Source organism: Herpailurus yagouaroundi, unplaced genomic scaffold, assembly GCF_014898765.1.
Source record: "Herpailurus yagouaroundi ecotype Mexico unplaced genomic scaffold, PumYag 214, whole genome shotgun sequence".
NCBI classification, from domain to species: domain Eukaryota; kingdom Metazoa; phylum Chordata; class Mammalia; order Carnivora; family Felidae; genus Herpailurus; species Herpailurus yagouaroundi.
The window spans coordinates 2,947,737-2,967,545 of record NW_024412445.1 but is presented as its reverse complement, the minus strand read 5'-3'; the positions used below and the strand labels follow the sequence as shown (position 1 = coordinate 2,967,545).

The following is a 19,809-nucleotide window of genomic DNA, read 5'->3' as shown; positions in this document are numbered from 1 at the left end:
CTACCGAGCCACCCAGGCGCCCCTCTCTTGACAATATTTTTGATGACGTGAGGTTTCAGAGGACTGTGGTTTTTAGAAGTTTGGTGTTTTCTCATTTTATTTTATTTAAAAATTTTTTTTCAGTTTATTTTTGAGAAAGAGAGCAAGCGAGTGCAGGGCAGCAGCAGACAGAGAGGAAGACACAGAATCTGAAGTAGGCTCTGTGCTCAGCGTATAAGCCCCAACACGGGGCTCGATCCCACGACCCAAGGACCATGACCTGAGCCGAAATCAAGAGTCGGTTACTCAACCGACTGAGCCACCCGGACGCCCCCAAAATGATTTTTATAATGGAAACATAAGTGTTATTAACAATCTGTGAGTTAAACCTCGGGGCAGCTGTAAATAACTGCTATAAAATTCCCTCTTATGAGTGAAGCGAAAATCTCTTTGAATAAACTCCTGATCCAAAGGCCAGATTCTGCAACAGTGACAAATCGCATTCCTTTTCCACAGGACAGCTCTCTAAGTAGCTGAAGGTGAACACGTCGGTCCTCTCACGCCTCTGCAACAAAAGGCCAGGCCCTTCGTGCTCCTCATAGGACACGGCATCCAGCCAAGTCTCTCTGTCAAATGTGCGACTGGGGTTTGGGGGCATTGGGGTAGCAACACCTCACGGGGCATCTGACGGGACGCGGCCGGCACAAGGTGCAGCAGGATTACGTACATCACACTCGGCCAGTGTGTCATCCTCGGGAGCACAATCCAGGAACATCGCTGCCTCAAGATCCCACCGGGAAGCCCAGCGCCCCCATCAGAACGTGAGGGACCGGGTGCCTGGGCAGCTCAGGTGGTTAAGCGGCCGACTTCGGCTCAGGTCATGATCTCGCGGTTCGTGGGTTCGAGCCCCGCGTCGGGATCTCTGCTGTCAGCACAGAGCCTGGAGCCGGCTTCGGATGCTATGTCTCCCTCTCTCTCTGCCCCTCCCCTGCTTGCAGTCTCTCTTTCTCTCAAAAATAAATAAACTCAAAGAAGAAACTGAGGGACTGATCAGTTAATACTCTTCTACTGGTTCCTGCCCCATTTGAGACCGTACTCATTACATGAAGTTTCCACACCAGGTTATGTCATTTAAATATGTGACAAGGAGATCAAAGTGTTATTGAAGCAAAAAAGAAATCAGAGGCAAAGACACAGACTTACACACACAAGGCCACCAGAGTCACTACCAGACTCACTATTGCTATGCTAGCAGTCTTGGGGTGTGGCTTCCGGCCAGCTGTGCACCCATCACTTTGCTTGTCCGGGTTTTCTTCCTACACGTTCATTAGTTACCTTTCAAATACTTGGTTCACATAAACATCTCTGCAGCTCCAGGATCTCTGTCTTTTTTCTTCTTTTTTTTTTTTTAAAAATGGTAAATACGGACGCCTGGGTGGCTCAGTCGGTTAAGCATCCGACTTTGGCTGAGGTCATGATCCCATGGCTTGTGAGTTCGAGCCCTGCATCAGGCTCTGTGCTGACAGCTCAAAGCCCGGAGCCTGCTTCAGACTCTGTGTCTCCCTCTTTCTCTGCCCCTCCCCTGCTCACGCTCTGTCTCTCTCTTTGAAAAACGAATAAATGTTAAAAAAAAAAAAATTTAAAAGGGGCGCCTGGGTGGCTCAGTCGGTTCAGCACCTAACTAAGCTCAGGTCATGATCTCACGGTTTGTGAGTTCGAGCCCCGCGTCGGGCTCTGGGCTGATGGCTCAGAGCCTGGAACCTGCTTCAGATTCTGTGTCTCCCTCTCTCTCTGCCCCTCCCCCACTTGTGCTCTGTCTCTCTTTCTCAAAAATAAACATTAAAAATTAAAAAAAAAAAAAATGGGCAGAAGTGGGGCGCCAGGGTGGCTCAGTTGGTTAAGTGTCCGACTTCAGGTCAGGTCATGATCTCACTGTCTATGGGTTCGAGCCCCGTGTTGGATTCTGTGCTGACAGCTTGGAGCCTGGAGCCTGCTTTGGATTCTGTGTTTCCCTCTCTCGCTGCCCCTCCCTGACTCACACTCTGTCTCTCTCTTTCTCAAAAATAAATCAACATTAAAAAAAATTTTTTAGAAGTTAAATAGGCTTCTAGAGCCTAATTTATCTTTTGGTGAAATCTACAGTGGCTTGTGCCAATCTCTACTCTTCTATTATATACAATATTATATCATTTTAATGGCTTTAGCATTTGCTGGGCAGGGGTCTGCTGCTCACGCTTACTGTGGAATTTATGGGGTTTTCCTCCCTGGGAAAGCCAGCCTCTCGTCCACACCACGTGAATTTTCCAAGACGTGGAATGGGCCCCCGTGTAAGAACAAATATGTTCTTACAGTTTCCACTGTTCACAGATACTAGATTCCCCTTCTGGCATTCCTTGCCTCGTTTTGCTGCTAATTCTCACCCTCCAGCTTAAATGCCACGTTTTCCTGGCTAGACAGAGCCGGAAGTAAGAAAACAAGACAATTGTCACTGGGTATTTTCTTCTGTGTCTCTTTGAGACTCTGTGTACGTACCTGACCCCTAATTTCTTCAGATTCCAAACCCCATGTAATTCCAAGCCCCTTTTAACACCTGCCACGTCCTCAGGCTGCAGGGCACTCTGGGGCCCAGCCTTCCCGACTCCCAGCTCCAGCTTTCCACACCTCCCTCCCTGGACGGGGGTGAGCGGACACCCCTGCCCACCTGGGCCCTGGCAAAGAAAGAACCCCGTGTAAATGACAAGGAACCTGCGGCCCCGGGGATGATGCCTCAAGATCCCAGCCAGCCTCCCCAGAGTCCTTCTCCCCCGGGGTCCCCTGGCCTCCGACCTCGCCTGCTACCTTTACAGACACCCCCGTCCGAGTCCTGGATCCTTCACCCGAGCGGCAGCACCCCGGCTGGCCCGGGATGTGTGGCAAGGACCTGGGAGCGTCCCCCAGTTCCCAGGAAAATGCTGTGGCCGCACATGCGGTGACTGGTCAGGGCTCCTCCCAGGCTGGCAAAGGCGCTCACGAGAGAAAACAAGCTCTGCGACCACTCCTCCACGTTTCTCAGGAATTTCTAACCATTTGATCTTTTCTGTTACCTTAAACCCCACGAGCTCTGCCTTCCTGAAGCTCGAAAGTAAGGTACAGCAAGGTCTGTGTAACCACAACATCAGGACCCACAACGACACCACCCGCTCAACGGGATCGCTGCACTGAAATCAGACCATCCCCAGAGAAGCGGGAATCCCTGTACTAAGCTTTTATATCCAGGAACCCGAATTTCCCACGGACTACAGCAAACAGGAGGTTCCGTCAGCACTTTTATGCCTGACAACGAAACTGCCTCCCAATACTAGCACGGTTCTCGCTGGGACAATGGGCCCAAAATTCATTAACTGGGGCCTTTTGCCACCCACTGTGAGCTTTCTATCAACTGTCTACTCTTCCCGGCACAGAACTGAAGCTCTACACCGAAGAAGACGAGGTGTAGAGGGAGTGATTAATTACTCCTCCCAAGGCCACAGAGTTAGTGAGTGGCCATATCAATCTTCCCAGAAAGGTCTGTCTGTCTGTCCTGTCGGTCTCTCTCTCTCTCTCTCTCTCTCTCCCAGCCAGCTATCCATCCATCCAGTCAGCTAACAATGACATATCCTTGTTGACGATGAACTCCGTCCCCCAAATAAATGCTTTGGGCCCGACTGTGATGTGTGTAAACTCATTTTACTTGTCATCTTGGGTGGAAATAAAGCAGAATGCGTTGTCTTCACAAATCATTAGGCTCGAATTATAATGAATTAGCGTGTTCATCACTTTCCCTGCTCTCAGCAAGGATCTCTCACGTGCTCAGCCCGGATCTAGACACATGCCCAACGTGTAAGAAGACACATAATTGGATATTCTTGATACTAGGTGGGTATAATTTGGGGAGCCTTAGCAAAGATCCTGGATAAAGATAAAAAGGAACGCTCCAGGGGTGCCTGGGTGGCTCAGTCGGTTAAGCGTCCGGCTCACGGTTTCGGCTCAGGTCGTGGTCTCACGGCTCATGGGATCGAGCCCCGCTTGGGGCTCTGTGCTGACAGCACAGAGCCTGCTTGGGGTTCTCTCTCTCGTCCTCGCTCTCTGCCCCTCCCCCTGCATATGCTCTCTCTCTCTCTCTCTCTCTCTCTCTCTCAAAATGAATAAAGTTTAAAAAGAAAATGAGAAATCTGTCAAATGACTTTTCCGCTTTTGCTGCTTTTCCTCTGAGAAAAGTGATATAGGTAGGCAGCACATTTCCAGACTGCTAACGTCGCGGGAGAGGGAAAAACGTGCCAGACAGGAGGCTTCGTGGGAGACGCTCCTGTGAAAGGCAATTTTGGAGCTAAGTGGATTCTGCGTCTGAGCTCCAGATGAATGTCAGAGCAAGAGTAACCGAGAATCCACTTCCAACCGCCCGAGCGTGGCCGACGGCTGGGGGGCCGTGCGGCGACGGCCCACGCCACCCCCGTCCCAGCCGGGCGGCCCACGGGGCGCTCCTCCCCCTGCTCCAGTCCCTCTGCCGTGCGTCCCCACCAGAAGCACCGTAATTGCTTGAAAAGAGAGAAAATCATGAAGCCGACAGCGGGTTGCAAGCCATCCCAGGGGGCTTTCTCTTCCAGAAAACAAACCGTAATTCTGCAGCCGCGTCTCTCGTCACATACCCGAAAAGCCCCAGCAGGAGGGCCGTGGCTGCCAAGTTCTTGCGGAACGTGAACGCCGTCAGCTGGAAGGCGGCAATGATGGTGACGCACAGGCCCACGGAAACCAGGTAAAAGGTCTGGGGAAACAAGAAAAAGGGGGTGGCGTCTTGAACGGTCTGTAAAGTGGGGTTCGCCCCCAGGAGTCACAGTCCTGGCGGGACTGTGTCCCCACCCCCCACGCATATGCTGAAGCCCTGGGACCTCCGGAAGGCACTGTATCCAAAGATGTGCCTCGAAAGGGGCAATGAAGGTACAGGAGGTCCCTGCAGCCACCCTGATCTGACATGACTGGTGTCCTTATAAGAACAGGACACACGGAGGGATGACCCCGTAGGACACGGGGAGGGAGCACCACCCACGCGCCCGGGACAGACGCCTTGGGAGGAGCTGGCCCGACCACGCCTGGATCTCAGACTTCAGGCTCCAGCACCTGGACGGACAGACCGCCCATCGGGGGTCTGCGGGAAACTACTGCAGCCACTGCCCCCCGCCCCCCTTGGGACGGGTCCGGGAACCCAGACACCTTCCAGGACACGTGGCTTCTTCCCACACCTGGACTCGAGGACAGTAAGGCAGAGCCCGCCTTACAGACCCCTCCCGGGGGCCCCCACACTGATCAGGGTGGCCCAGGGTGCTGCTCTCCTCCTGGACCCCTCCCAGAGCCTTTTCTCACACCATCCACAGGGCTGCCTCCTCCCTCTCAGAGCTCAGCTCCCACGCTGTCCCCCTGAGAGTCCTTCCCCAGCCTCCTGATCTAAGTCACCCTCTCAATAACTCTAGTCCCAAGCCACCCGCATCTTGGGTGTCGGTCTGTTTGTTTCCTGCTTCCCCTGGTGAGAATACAGTCTCCAAGGGGGCGGAGAACTTCTCTGCCTTGGTCACGGCTTTATCCCCAGCACCACGGACACTCCCTGCCCCTGTGAGGACGCCTAACTACCCACTAAATGAGCGATTTAATCCATGTAACAGGCAAGAAACAATTGGATGAAGATGGGGCACAGTCACCCAGGAAGAAAGCCCTCCTCCCTGCCCTTGAGCCCCAAGGCAGGCATCGCAGGGCAGAAACACACTGAGCGGCAGGGACAAGGGGATAATCAGGTAAGGGCTGCAGAAAGGGGGAGAAGGACTGCTGGGGTCCGGGAGACACCCGCCCCCACCTCGCACGCTCCTCTCTCCCGGGACGCCTACTCCTCCTCCCCCGGGAAAGCTGCGGTCACGAGGACAAGCTATTGCTTTCCTACGAGGAGGACCTTGAATCCAGATCAATGTCTGCAAAGGGCACCGGTGCTGTCCTCCGGACGGAAGACGGTGACCTGGAGGGCGGACCCCCTGGACAACCCCCCCGGCTGGGGCCGGGGGGGGGGGGGGGGCCGGGGGTCACGTGCGTGTGGACGGTGGGTCAGTTCTAATGCTTTTTATCACCTCCCCTTCCGGCCCCTTGAAAAGAGCACATCACAGAGGATTATGGTCTCATCTTCCCGGTAGGAAACTCTGCATTCGAGGGCAGGTCTGTGAGTTCCCAGAGCTCCCGTGTGTGTGGCTGGTTGGTCCTCCTTCTCAGGAAGCCATCCGCCCCAGATGACAGACGGACACTGGACCTGAACCGCTCTTACCAACGCAATGACCCGTTCTTCTGTGGACAGTCTGCGGCGGGGGGTCTCCTAACACACGCACACGCACACAGCCCTGGCACACAGGCACGCAGCATGCCGTTCCCAGTTCCTACCATGTCATACAGGAAGTTAGCGAGCCAGTACGTCCTGTAGCCGAGGCCACTTATGTGCTGCAGCCTCTTGGCTCCGGTCACCCTGTCCCTCACCACGGAGCTACCGATGGACGCCGACAGGATGGAGAAGCCCAGCACGATGCAGAGGGCGACGCCACACTGACGGATGCTCTCCATGCTGCGGGCACAACACAACAGCTCGTCAGGGTCACAGGAAGGGCACGCGTCTTCTTTCCCTTGGTGACAACCAGTGATGAGGGGGAGAGCACTGAAAACCACTAATCAGGAACTTAGGGGGCGCAGGGCATGCTGGCTAAGCGCGAGGACTCTGCCCCTGAGTCCCCTCAACGGTCCTTTGAGGAGGGGTGGGCGATGCTCCCAGCTTCTAGAAGGCACAACTGAGGGGTGCAAAGTGAGGGGACATTTCAGAGTCTGCCCATCTCGGAGTTCACTCTAGACTAAAATGATAAACTTCCGCAGCGTGGCGTCCACAGGGAGCTGTGGCCTCCGGCCACGCCGGAACCACATGCATCTGTATGCTGGGACACCTGTAGGGACGGGGAGGGGGCGTTAGCTGTGGATCCACAGGTGGCTGGCCCATCTCTGAATTTTGTCTCTCAAAATATCAAAACAATTTCGTAACAGAGAGAGGTGTAGTAATAATTGTGATAACACACACAGTGTACTTTCTTGGTCAGTTTTTAACCAGACTGACCCCTCCCTAGCTACAATCAGCGCACGCAGGTGGCCGACGGAAAGACACCGCTCATTGCAAAGTGTCCACTGGGTGGCATCTTCTCTCACCCAACGAGCCCACAGCTACACTTGTGGCCAGTGTCAGCTGCACCACGGGGAAGGGAGAGAGGAAAGGAGAAGACAGGAAGAAAGAAGCATCCCAGCTTCTAGGAGGGAACAGGAACTAACACTTCGCTCTGAACGGGGAGATGAGCGGCTTTATCACCACCCGTGACTCCATGTGTCTGTGAGCAAAGTCTGGCATGGGGAACTCTCCAGAAGGCCTCACTACGCTCACTACACGAACACCGTGTTTAAGACTTACCCCAAGTGGGACGCCTGGGTGTTTCAATGGCTGAACATCCGACTTCAGCTCAGGTCATTCATGATCTCGAGGTTCGTGAGTTCGAGCCCCGCGTCGGGCTTTGTGCTGACAGCTCAGAGCCTGGAGCCTACTTCGGATTCTGTGTCTCCCTCTCTGCCCCTTCCCCACTCATATTCTCTCTCTCTCTCTCTCTCTCTCTCAAAAATAAATAAACTCTAAAAACATTTTTTAAAAAAAGACTGTACCCCAAGTGCTTGGCTGGCTCAGTCAGTGGAGCGTGTGAGCCTTGATCACGGGGTTGTGAGTTCGAGCCCCACACTGTGGGTAGAAAGGACTTAAAAAAACAAAATCTTTTTTTAAAAAAAGCCATTCTAACCCAAAAAAGTGTCTGGAAGATGTGGGGCCCCTGAACTTCAGGAAGTTCACTCCCTTAGACAATTTTGACTTAGAAAAACTGGGGTGTAGGATAAGCTCATGTTTTAAACTCGGTCAGTGCACATTCCCTTAATACTCATTTTCTTTCCACTTTGCAAAGAAGCGCCCAAGCCAGCACCACTCTGCACAAATGCAACAGGCCGGGACCCTGGAGCCACCCAAAGACTCTGTTCCGCCCTCACCCAGTGGTCCCGAGACTCACATCTTGTCCTCGTTCAGCAAGGCCCCTCCGTACGGATGGCTGTACAGAGTCATTCCTGTGAAGGAAAAATGGAGAGATGAGCCCTCTGCCCGCACGGTGAGCAGACCCCGTGCCCGTGAGGCGCCTCCTGTCCACTTGGTCCAGGCGTGACCCACGGGGACCCAGAAGGGCAAATGCACTGTGCATCCTGGCCAGTGCGGGGACCCTGCAGTCCTGTTGTCAGAAACAACCAGCACCTTCAGGACGTGCCTCGCACGGCAGGCACGGGGCTGATGTTTTATGGTCCAATCCTTATAGGCATCCCTGTGGCGGAAATGATACATTAGCCACATTTTGTGGGGGTGGAGGAACGGACTCAGGAAGACTAAATTACAACAGGCAAGGGGATTATCCGATGGAACCAGGGCAATAATCAAAACTTCCCCTCTCGACCAAGCCACGTCTAGACAGAGCGAAAACCGAACCGCCTCAGTGGCCCAGCTGCGTGGAACCCCTTCTTCGGTTTTTCATCGTTCGACTTCTGGGGGCTTGTGCGTTAGTGTAGACAACAGCCAACACGGAGAAATCTCCACCAACTTCTCAGTTTTAAGGATCTTACCATAAAGACTGCTCGTGTCGTCACACGGCCTTCCCCACGCCAGCGGATGGCAGCCCGTTGGGTACCCAGGACTCCGGAACTTGAGGCAAACGACTTGTGTTTCACCTTATTGTCCAACATGAGCCAGTCGGTTTCCCTCCTCTGATTGGCTGTTTCAAATGCCCGCAGCTACATGTGTGGGGGCCACCTCCACGGGAACGGTTCCTGGGCAGCCTGTGTTCCTCTTCCCTTTGGGCTCCCTTAATGAAGCCCATTATCGTGTTTTGCATTCTCTTACGACGGCATATTAAATCCTTCCAGAAACACCGCAGGGGTAGGAGTAAACATAAATAAATTAAAAGGTACAGAACTGAAAATCGCTACAGTTCTCCAAAAAACCCCACGGCTTTGCCACCAAAGAGTCCTGACTTGCATTCACGGGCCACCTGCTCGCCCCTCCGGTGATGCCAGCTTTTCCCCATCCGTCGTGGACTCAGCCACAGGCCGAAGCAACTTCTTTCACGGCAGAAAGAATGGTGGAGCCTCCTGGTTCAGCAAGCCCACTGTGCAGTGTTCCAGAATGATTTCTTTGACTTTAAATTACTATCTTCCAGATGTTCCGCCGGGGGCTCCCACCGTGTGTGCCGAATGCCGGCCGTGCGGTTTCCTAGATCACATCATGCACTGGATTTATTTACACGTGTGTCCTGAACGGAGTTGTGTGGTCTTGCCTCCCTGCCTGTCTGGACCCGTAACACCTGGTTTCCTCCCATCTGTCTCTTTCCCTGAGCTTAGCGTCACCCCTCCTCACAGTACGTGCCAGCCCCCACACCCTCTAGCTCGCGGGCGGCCCTGCTCATGCTGTGCAGGGACAGACACCGTCAGCAGGCTGTGCAGAGGCTTACAAAACTGTGGGGCCCTCCCAGACGCGGCAAGTGTCCCGCTGGGTGCTGGGAGTGGGAGGCATGTGTATTCAGTGCTTCGTGTGGCTCCTGGCTGCGCACAGGAATGAGAGCTTTCTAGATCAGACAGCATGCAGAGAAACACGGTTAGCTGACTAGGGCTTGGGAAGCGGATGCTTCTAGAAATATGGGAGGATCTTGGACTCGATGAACCTGAAGATACACACACACTCACACACACACACACACACTTGGGCAAGACACAGCATGACGCACCTTCTGACAGCTAAAGAACTGCCACGAGGCAAGGAAACGAACTCGGTCTATAATGTTCTGGAGGATAGATTTTGTCCAAGGAGCCAGGTTCAAAACGTATAGCAAATCACATGACTAGAGGGCTGGCGCGGCGGTCCCGCTGACCTCTGGGGCTTCCGGGGAAGAGGGCACGGGGGTGTGTGTGCGCCCGCCCCAGACCGCGAGGCTGGCCCTGACGATTTGCACGCTTCTCATGAACACGAGTCGTACGCGCAGTGCCGTCCTGATGCCGTGAGCCGTTCTGGTGACCTGTCGGAGCGGATGGGGTCCTGGGGCCCCTCAAAGTTACAGCCAGTCGGTCAGAGGGAGGGGCGGCCCGGGACCCTGGGGTTGTAGCTGGTATCTGAAGGCCGCCGCCCTGTGGGGTCTGCGCTCCCTTGCAGGCGGTTAGTACCAGGACTGAACCGCAGTTCTCCTACTTGGGATGAAGCAGGATCCCGCTCCCGGAGCTCGATTTCCCTCCTCGTCTGGGAGAAACGCAGGCCCAGCCAGGAGTCCCCAGCTCATCCAGGACCATTAATGTCCCCATCGTGCCCCCAGTCATCAGACTCAAACTTACGTCATCCTCACCCCGTCCCCCGTCATCCCCCGCGACACATCCGAGAAGATGTCAGGGTCTCCCCTTCCACGCCCCCCCCCCCCCCCCCCATGACAGCCCCGCCCTGGACCACGGGACAGGCCCGCCTTGCCCCAGCATCCCACCCTTCCCCCCCAGCAGCTCCAGAGGATTTCCAAGGAGAAACATAAAGAAAACACAGAGTCGCTATTTTTTTTTTTTACCTGGACATAAGACACCTGCCTTTACAGTAAAGTCCAGAGTCTCACGTTATCCGACTCCCCCACTGTTCCCAGTGGACACACAGGATGGCCACCACGGTGTCCTCGGCTGCAAGTGTTTCCCTTCTTCTTACACAGAGGCTCTGACTTAATGCAAGTTCTCTGATGGTACGACAGTGACGTGCATACATGTGGTCTTGAACAGAGATCTCTTCCTGCGCTGGTGACACTCGCTAGGACCTGAGCGGCTCCCAGGCAGCCACGTGGTCACAAGGGTCAGCAACCGAGGCCCTGACCACCCTTCTGCTCCCACACAGCCGCTCGGCTTCTCACCTTCAGGTCCACATTCAACCAGTTACATGAGACATTCTGCAGCTTATTATAAAACAGGCTTTGTGAGAAGAGCGTTTTACCCGCCTGTAGGCTCGTGTAGGTGTTCCCAACACGTTTAACGCGGGCCAGGCTCAGCCGTCATGTCCGGGACGGTGGGTGTGTCAAATTCACCTTCTGCTTATGATGTTTTCGACTTCAGATGAGTTTATCGGGACAAAACCCCCTTGAAAGTGGAGGAAGGTCTGAGCTTCCCTGCCCAGCCCCCCTCCCCTCTCCCAGAGGCTTCCTGAAGATGCTAATTTGGGAGCACCTTCCCGAAGAGGTGGGGCCCCAGGGGGAAGAGAAGGCGGTCCTCAAGCCCTGAGCCCTTCCATACTTGTGATCAGAGAGTAGGGGCTGGCACCCGAAGTAGATGAAAACCCCCCTGAGGCTCCGTGCGGTCCGTCCTTCAGGCCGCAGGGCACCTGTGTGAGCAGCCCTGTCACATCCGTGTGAGGACGCCCGTCTGCGTCTCCTTCACATCCGCAGAGCCAGATACCGGAGACAGACTGTGCCGGAGCTGGGGTTCCAGACTCCGGCTGCAGGGGCAGCTCCTATTATCTCCCCTCCCTTCCGCAGATGCTTCCGATTTTCCAAGGAATGTCTGTGTGCGGAGGGAGGGGGACGAGGCCGCAGGTCCAAAGTCCCCACCTTGCTCCTTCCACGGTGTAAAGCTGCCAGCGCTTTGGGGGTGTGTTCAATTATAAAATGTTAAACTACCACGGTCGGGTTCTTATTTTGATCGGGTTGCGTGAACATCTTTTCTTAACTTCAAACTGTTGGGTCATTGCCGGGAGATCAAAAACTACCCTAATATTGGCTTTCTGTCCGCCCGTTCCTCTGTTACGAATACACTGCCTTTCATGGTCGCACATACCCTGGACCTGTCATCCTTCCCTGGCTTTAATCGAGGAGGCGGGAATACACCTGGCCCTTGACCCAGAGACGGAGAGAGCGACGGCTCCTGTGCCCAGCAGTTCGATGTGCCAGACCCATGGCCGGACGTTTTCAGGACACAGTCTCTCACTCGGTAATCGGGCGATGAGCTCTGTGATGCACAACCCAGCAGAGTGCGCAGGAAGATCCTTGTGAGTCAGCTTGCAGCCTTCAGGAACCGGAGTCCCCTCCGGGGAAACGGAGCCCGGAGAAGCCTCCCGGTGCAGACACACCCTTGACTTCCAGAAGCTGAAACAGGAGCACACGACTGTGGCAACTGTCCCCAGCAGGTGACCTGTTCTTGTTCCTGACAGAGGCGGGACCCCTAAGTCGCCTCCCAGCACACAGGGCACCGGGACCCTTCCCTGTGCAAGGGACACGCTGGGTGCCACAAACACGCTAACACAGAACGAGAATCCCACCGGGGCAGCAGGGGACAAGCAGGAGCACTTCATCAACGGGCCGCAGGAGAGGAGCCGTCGTGTCAGCTGTCCTGCCCTGTCTCTCTGTCCTGCTCTGGAAGCTGAGCCGAGCAGGCTCTGCCCACCTGGCTCTGAGAAGGACCGGGCTACACCAGCCCCCACCCTCCGGGCCCTCCCCCTCAGTGATTCAGAGGGGTCACAGCTTCTCATCCTGTGCTAGCTTCCAAGAGTCCTACAATTTACATATTTTACATATGGTAAATATTTAAATACAATCTTTTGAAGAGCACACAGGCTGCCTCCTCCCCGGCAGGGAGCCCCAACAGCCAGAAGGCAGACAGTGCTCCTGGCACAACGGTCCTGGGGAAAAAAAATTTTAATGTTTATTGCTTTTTGAGAGAGAGAGACAGAGACAGAGACAGAGGGTGAGTGGGGAAGGGGCAGAGAGAGAGGGAGACACAGAATCCCAAGCAGGCTCCAGGCTCCGAGCTGTCAGCACAGAGCCCGACGCGGGGCTCAAACCCACCGACTGTGAGATCATGACCTGAGCTGAAGTTAGACGCTTCACCTACTGAACCACCCAGGTGCCCCTTTAATTTTTTTTAAGTTTATTTACTCTCAGAGAGAGAGAGAGAGAGAGACAGGGCATGAGCAGGGGAGGGGCAAAGAGACAGGGAGACACAGAATCCAAAGCAGGCTCCAGGTTCTGAGCTGTCAGCACAGAGCCCTATGAGGGGCTGAAACCCACAAGATCATGACCTGAGCCAAAGTTGGACGCTTCACCGACTGAGCCACCCAGGTGCCCCTTTAATTTTTTAAGTTTACTTTGAGAGAGAGACAGAAAGTGCATGAGCAAGGGAGGGGCAGAGAGAAAGAGAGAGAGAGAGAGAGAGACAGAGAATCCCAAGCAGCTCACAAGCTGTCAGCACAGAGCCTAATGCAGAACTCGAACTCATGAACCGTAAGTCATCATGACCTGAGCTGAAACCAAGAGTCAGACTCTTAACCGACTGAGCCACCCAGGCGACCACAGGCACCTCTTTAAAAGGCCGCCATCACCCCAAATCTCCACCATGAAAGTGAGAAACGCTCTTTGAAAAGCAAGATCCGGAGGAAGGGCCGTGCAGCGTGGTGCTCCAGAAGGAAGCCATCAGATGACCAGGAGAACCCTTCAACTTGCTTTCCGAGGCTTGAACCCCACTGGGGTCTTCTCACCAGTTTAGGTAAGAGGACAGCACATTAGTGTCAGACCGGAACCAACAACGTTCTGGTTTTGTTCTGCTCTGGGGGACAGGAATCCGGGCACCGACCACAATGGTGGGTTGGCTGGGATTTGACACCTCCTTTCAACAAGCCCCCCCACCCCCGCCATGCAGAGTCCCTGGTGCCCAGCGGGGACACACAGGAGGTGTGTGTCCCAGGAGGTCAAAGAGGAGGCGGCCCCAAGGAGCGAGCAGGTGGGGAGTGAGCCCCCCACCCCCCACCCCCGGGAAAGATCCTGCCAATGACACAGGTGCCCTGTGCAGTGCTGGGGAGCAGCCCCCTGGCCGCAGACAGTAGCAGTGGGGGGAGGGGGTGCCCAGCAGGAACCCCGGCGGCTCTTTGGTTTACAAACGCTGCTAACTTTCACAATTTGCTAGCTTGCAATCTGCTGTCACTACATTCTGTAGGAGAGGCTCTGTGGGATCAAACGGATTTCAAATCCAAACGAACGTCTCTCTACATGCGTGATGAGATTTTGCTTGTGTTTTGCAAAAAGCGGGAGAGACCGAGAGTAAGTGAGGGTCACATGTGTGTCCATTTTCTCAAAAGTGAAAGCGCCATCAGAGGAAAGGACAGAGTAGGCGGCCCTGTACCTCCCGCGGGTCCCGAGTTTCCCCAGACCCCGGAAGGAGAGGCACAGGCGTGTGCATGACCGCTCGCCCTCTGCTACCTTCTCAGCTCCACCAGCTGCTCCTTAAAACAGTAACTACAGAAATCAGAGCTCCTTGGGGCGCCTGGGGGGCTCACTCAGGTGAGCGTCTGACTTGAGCTCAGATCTCACGGTTTGTGGGTTCGAGCCCCGCGTGGGGCTCTGTGCTGACAGCTCGGAGCCTGGAGCCTGCTTCGGATTCTGTGTCTCCCTCTCTCTCTCTCTGTCCCTCCCCTGCTTGTGCTTTGTCTCTCTCTCTATCTCAAATATAAACATTAAAAAAAAATTTTTTTAAGCAATCTGAGCTCCTCCTGCATACCCACAGACACAGGGCGGGGATTTGACTGTCTCGCAGATGGGCCCCTTCCCCCTCCAGGACAGGGCTTGACTTAGAGATGGGGCATCTTTGGGCATGGGAGGCAGGCATGGGGAAGGAAACCGAGGCAGAGGGAAGTTCTATCGACTTATCTAAGGCCAAACACAGCAGAGTGAGACCTACAACCCTGATTTTCTGGATCCCAGCTTATCCATTTTACATGCAACTAGAAAAATCATTTGCAGCCTTTGATGTTCTCCTTGCAAAAACCACATTATCGCAATGGACAATCTCCATAATCGGGTGGTGATTCCCATCATATTATGTGTGTTCAGAACTGTATTTAGGTGACAACAGCCTTGTGATGGGATCCGGGGCTGATGATGCTGGTGAGGAGTCCATGGTGAGGGGTCCGGGCTCTTCAAGGGACAGTGGTTTCAGCCCCCGAGGAGAGGGGCTCTCATGCATCGCATCAAAGGTTTCCAGAAGGAGGTTTCAACATGTAAATTCTGAATACGCTTGATTTTTCTTCGTTTGATTACTCTTACCATTTATGTTTCAGCTTCTCCACGAGCTGGCCCACGGCCACATACCAATGTATAACATCAGCTCCCTCATTTAGTATTCTCACCATGGCTTCCAGACTCTGTATATCTGTCATTTGTAAAAACGCACATCTGTGCTTTTGTCTCATATCCACTCTGACAAAAGATGCTTGTCTCCAATTCAACAGTCACTGCTGGGTCCCTTCCTCTTATAAAACGGACATCTCTGTGCGCATTCACACCCAGATGTCTGTAAGCGTCTCCAGCAGAAGAACAGAGTTGCCTTATATGCGCAAAGGACTGTTTTCTTTCAGTTAATTTGCTGTGAGCCATCGGCGCTGGGTGGGGGGGCATGAAGGAAAAAATGTTCGTTCGGTCCAACGGAATATTAAGAGAAACATATGCAATCCAAGAGCTGTTTCAATGGCTTTCTCTCTGTCTTCCTCCTCTTAATCTCTCCTGGAAAAAAGACTTTTTTTCCCCTCAATATTGAGGTTAATTATTACTCTTCCCAAGGAATAAATAGATGCCAACTGTAAAAAGTTTTAAAATAAAGAGTAAAATTAAATCCTAACCTACTTTGAAACCAGCCAGAGGGAATCATTGTTTGCACATTGATATTATTTCTAAATGTCCAAGGTTTTCTCGACATACGCGTGTTACTATCGAATTATGTTTCCCATTCTTCATCTTCGACTCCATCGATAGTTCTCGACCTTCAAGTAACGTTTTCATCACACACACGCCAACACCTGCACCTGTGTGATCCCCTGGAACCAATGTCCACCAGGTTCTTTGATTCGTTCTGTGGATTCAGTGTTTTCGTGATCTTACTTTTGGTTAATCTCTCACATGACTGTCCTTCGGCATTCTTTTTTATTAGGAATATATCTACAACCTGTTGGGATAAGCGCTGGGTGCTGTACGTAAGCCAATTTGACAATAAATTATATTCATAAAAAAAGAATATATCTACAGCATGTTTTTTGAGCCACGTCCAACATAAGTGTATCTTTGAGGCTTGTTTACTTTGAGACAACATCTCCATTAGGTACAGAATTGGGGGTGTACCTTTATTTTTCTTTCCGTGTTCCATAGGCAGTACTCCCTTACCCTCTGGCTTTTGAGGTTGTGATTAAAAAGGAAGAGACCAGGTTCTGGTTTCTCTAAGATGGGTTAGCCTCCGTCTTGCCAGGTCCCCTCCCTTACGAGGACCCAGACATCACACACCAGCTGGAAAGAAGGTGGCAGGTGTCTGGGGCCCTCGGGACGTGGGGAACAGCGTGGCGGGTGGCAGTGAACTTCCTGGTGTCCTTGCAGCTTCCCGTGTATCCCAGACAAGCCACTACAGAAGCCCGCAAAACGGGAACCGTCAGGAGCAGTAGAATGTGACAGCCACACGTGTCTACCCAGAACCACTGCCGAGGAAACTAGATGGAGGGATACACTGAGGACAGCGCAAATAAATCAAAAAAGAATCCCGAAAAGCTGATCAAGCCTCTCAAAGGGAAGCAAGAAGAAACAGAGGAAACAAAATCAACAATGAAGTGTCAGAATTAAGCTCACGGGTGGGTAAAGCCCATGCAACGTCACCATGTCTGTCAAAAGGCAGAGCTCGGTACAGTGTGAGCCCCAACCTTCAGAGCCTCAAAATACCGGAATCAAAACCTTACCCCGCTGAAAGGAGACATGGACAAATCCACCGTTATATTTAGGCATTTCAATACCTCCGCCTCTGCATTTATGGAACCATCGGACAGAAAACCAGCCAAGATATGGATGCACTGGAGCCCACAACCACCCACAGAGCCGTGGAATACACATTTCGAATCACCCGTGGAAACGGCACCAGGACAGACCACATCTGGACCTCAGAACAAACCTCAGCCAAACCTAAAATAATTAAAATATGCAGAATGAATTCTCTGACCACAGTGAATCGAACTAGAAATCAATGAAAGACAGCAGGCAAATCTCAAACACCTAGAATTTAAACAACGCTCTTCGAAATAACCCCTGGGTGAAGAGGAGGTCTCAGAGGGAATTTTTCAGAGTCAGAAGCTGGTCTTTTATTTGTATTACTTTAAAACTAATTGGATTTTGCTATTTATAGCTTTATTTTAAAAAAATGCTGCCTTTATCTTTGAACCTTTGAACATTGAGCAGGATTGCTTATCGATGATTCCTATTTTCAGAGCTCCCAGCTCAGGAATTTTGCCAGGATCACGGCAAACCCTCCCACTGGCCCAGACTTGTTTTGTTTGGTTCTTGATGATGGTTTTCTTCTGACATCGTTGTTTGTTCCCTTAATCAGTGTCCGTCCGCTTCCTTTCTCCCCCTAATTCCTCTGCTTCTCTTCCCGGTGTCAGTTCTGCTATCATCTTTTTCCTCTGTGTTCTTAGAGAATGTTTCGTGGTTACCCCTTTACATCAAAAATTCTGAGTGAGGGAGAGAGCTCGGCGATCAATAATGTGCTTCTCTGTATCCAGGGAAAATGTGTCTTACCATCTGGTCTTAGCCAGTTCCTTTGTTACTGAAATGTATCTGACATGGAACATTGTGTCCGTTCAAGGTGTACAACTGCGGATTCGATACATGTATATACCGCAGGATGCTTGCCGGGATAACAGGCAGCTTTCTTTTTCATCTCAGTCTGGCCTCTCTGTCTTGTCTGTCTTCTCGGGTTTCCCAGAGTTCACACATTTCCTGGTGCTCCTGTGGGGGTAAACTCACAAGACGTGTCCCAGGACAAGACCTTCTGGGGGTGTGCAGCGTCCCCTCCCAGGGGCGTGGGGCATTTCCCGGTCGCCAGGCTGGGTGTGACTTGCCCGTCTGTTGCTGTCCGTCCTTGATCTGGGCAAAGGGGAGGCTGGTCCTGATGCTGCTCTGAGCTTGGAGTCCTCACATCCTAGGATGTCTCCGCACTGTCCCCACGTGCTGGCAAGTATCTCCAGACCCTTAACGTTCAGGCTGGAGGTCACTGATGACAGCTGGTTCCCGATACCCGCAAGCTGTTCCTTCAGCAGCTCTGCTAAACAGATCTGACATGACCTCCAGTTCTCACGCTGGGGGTCTCTCATTAGGAACTGGGGGTGCGTGCCTGGAGGTTTTATCTTAGCGTAAGTAATGCAGGGCAAGCCATTATCTGTGTCACTCCTTGCTCCTGGGCTCATCCTTGCCCCGACTATGGGCACATCATCATCCCCACGAGCAAGCTGCGCTGACCTTGCCCACTTCCTCCCCGGGGCTCCTGGCACCCCAGTGAGCTGTGGCCTCCAGAGGATTCAGATGGAAAGGGACCAATGAGGAGGAAGGCTGGGTGGGAAGGAGAAGAAGAGGTTTTTTTCTGGCTCTGGACGCACAGCTGTCCCGCCCTGCCCCCAGCAGGTGTCTCAAGGTGGCAGGTGGTCCCAGCACGTGAGCACAAAGGGACAGTGAGGGTGAGACTCTTCACCTGATCCCCACATACTCTTTATCCCCCTGCCTCAGGGATGAAATTATCCTCGAGGCCCGAAGGTCCCCAGGGTGGCCCGGTGTTTCCCAAACTTGGCTGTCCATGGGCCTCACCTGGGTCATTTAAGATCTCCTGACATTCAGATCAGAATCTCTCTTGGGTCTGCAACGGAAATCTGTATTGCTCAAAATTCTCAGGTGACACCAATGTGCACACAGTGGGACCACCGTGGATCTAGCCCACACGATCCACAACAGCCAAACTAGGGTAAGAGCCCAGGTGTCCGTCGACTGATGAACTGATAAGGACACCAGTCTAGATGTAGACATAGATAGATGTAGACATAGATGTCATAGATACAGATACAGGTATAGATATAGATATAGATATAGATATAGATATAGATATAGATATATACATACAAAGGAGTATTACTCAGAGATGAAAAAGAATGAAATCTTGCCATTTGCAAAAACGTGGATGGAACTGGAGGGTATTATGCTGAGCAAAATAAGTCAGAGGAAGACAAATACCAAAAAACCACTCGTATGTGGAACTTAAGGAACAGCAGATGAACGTAGGGGAAGGGAAGGAAAAATAAGTTAAAAACAGAGAGGGAGGCAAACCACAGGAGACTCTTACATACGAGAACACACTGAGGGTTGATGGGGGGGAGGCGGCCGGGGGATGGGCTAAATGGATGATGGGCATTAGGGAGGGTGCTTGTTGGGATGAGCGCTGGGTGTCATATGTCCTGAAGCCAAGACTACACTGTACGTTACCTGACTGGAATTTAAATAAAAACCTGGGAATAAGAAAGAAGAGATCAGCTAGAACAGGAAGAACTCAGACACATGGTGCAGGACTGAAGGGTCATGTGAGGTGGCCTGCGAGGGACAGACAGGGTCGGCTTGGTGTTTTGGTTTTGGTTTTCTGTGAGTTCCCCCCAGGGGGGATGACGGACAACTGGACAGCATAGGGGACACACGTACAACAGGGGAACGAGCCGTGCAGATGGAGAGAAGATCCTGGGGAAGGGAACACGGGAACCTGTGCGGACGATGGCCAAGGGCCCGTGTGGCTGCCCGGGGAGGGGCGAGATGAGGGGCTGAGCTGGGGGGACCCTGTGGGTCACAGTGAGAGTCTGGTTTTTATCGTAAGAGATACAGGAAGCCA

At 52.9% G+C, this 19,809-nt stretch overlaps 1 protein-coding gene across 1 annotated transcript in view; it reads right to left on the bottom strand.

The window, feature by feature from the left end:
- ABCA13 (ATP binding cassette subfamily A member 13) overlaps positions 1 to 19,809 on the bottom strand; it is a 412,425-nt gene that overhangs the window by 106,295 nt on the left and 286,321 nt on the right. The window contains exons 49-51 of the mRNA XM_040455040.1: positions 8,106 to 8,160; positions 6,409 to 6,586; positions 4,644 to 4,759 (exon numbers count right to left, since the gene is read on the bottom strand). Of these exons, the coding sequence (XP_040310974.1) occupies positions 4,644 to 4,759; positions 6,409 to 6,586; positions 8,106 to 8,160 (349 nt within the window). The remainder of the gene's footprint in view (positions 1 to 4,643; positions 4,760 to 6,408; positions 6,587 to 8,105; positions 8,161 to 19,809) is intronic.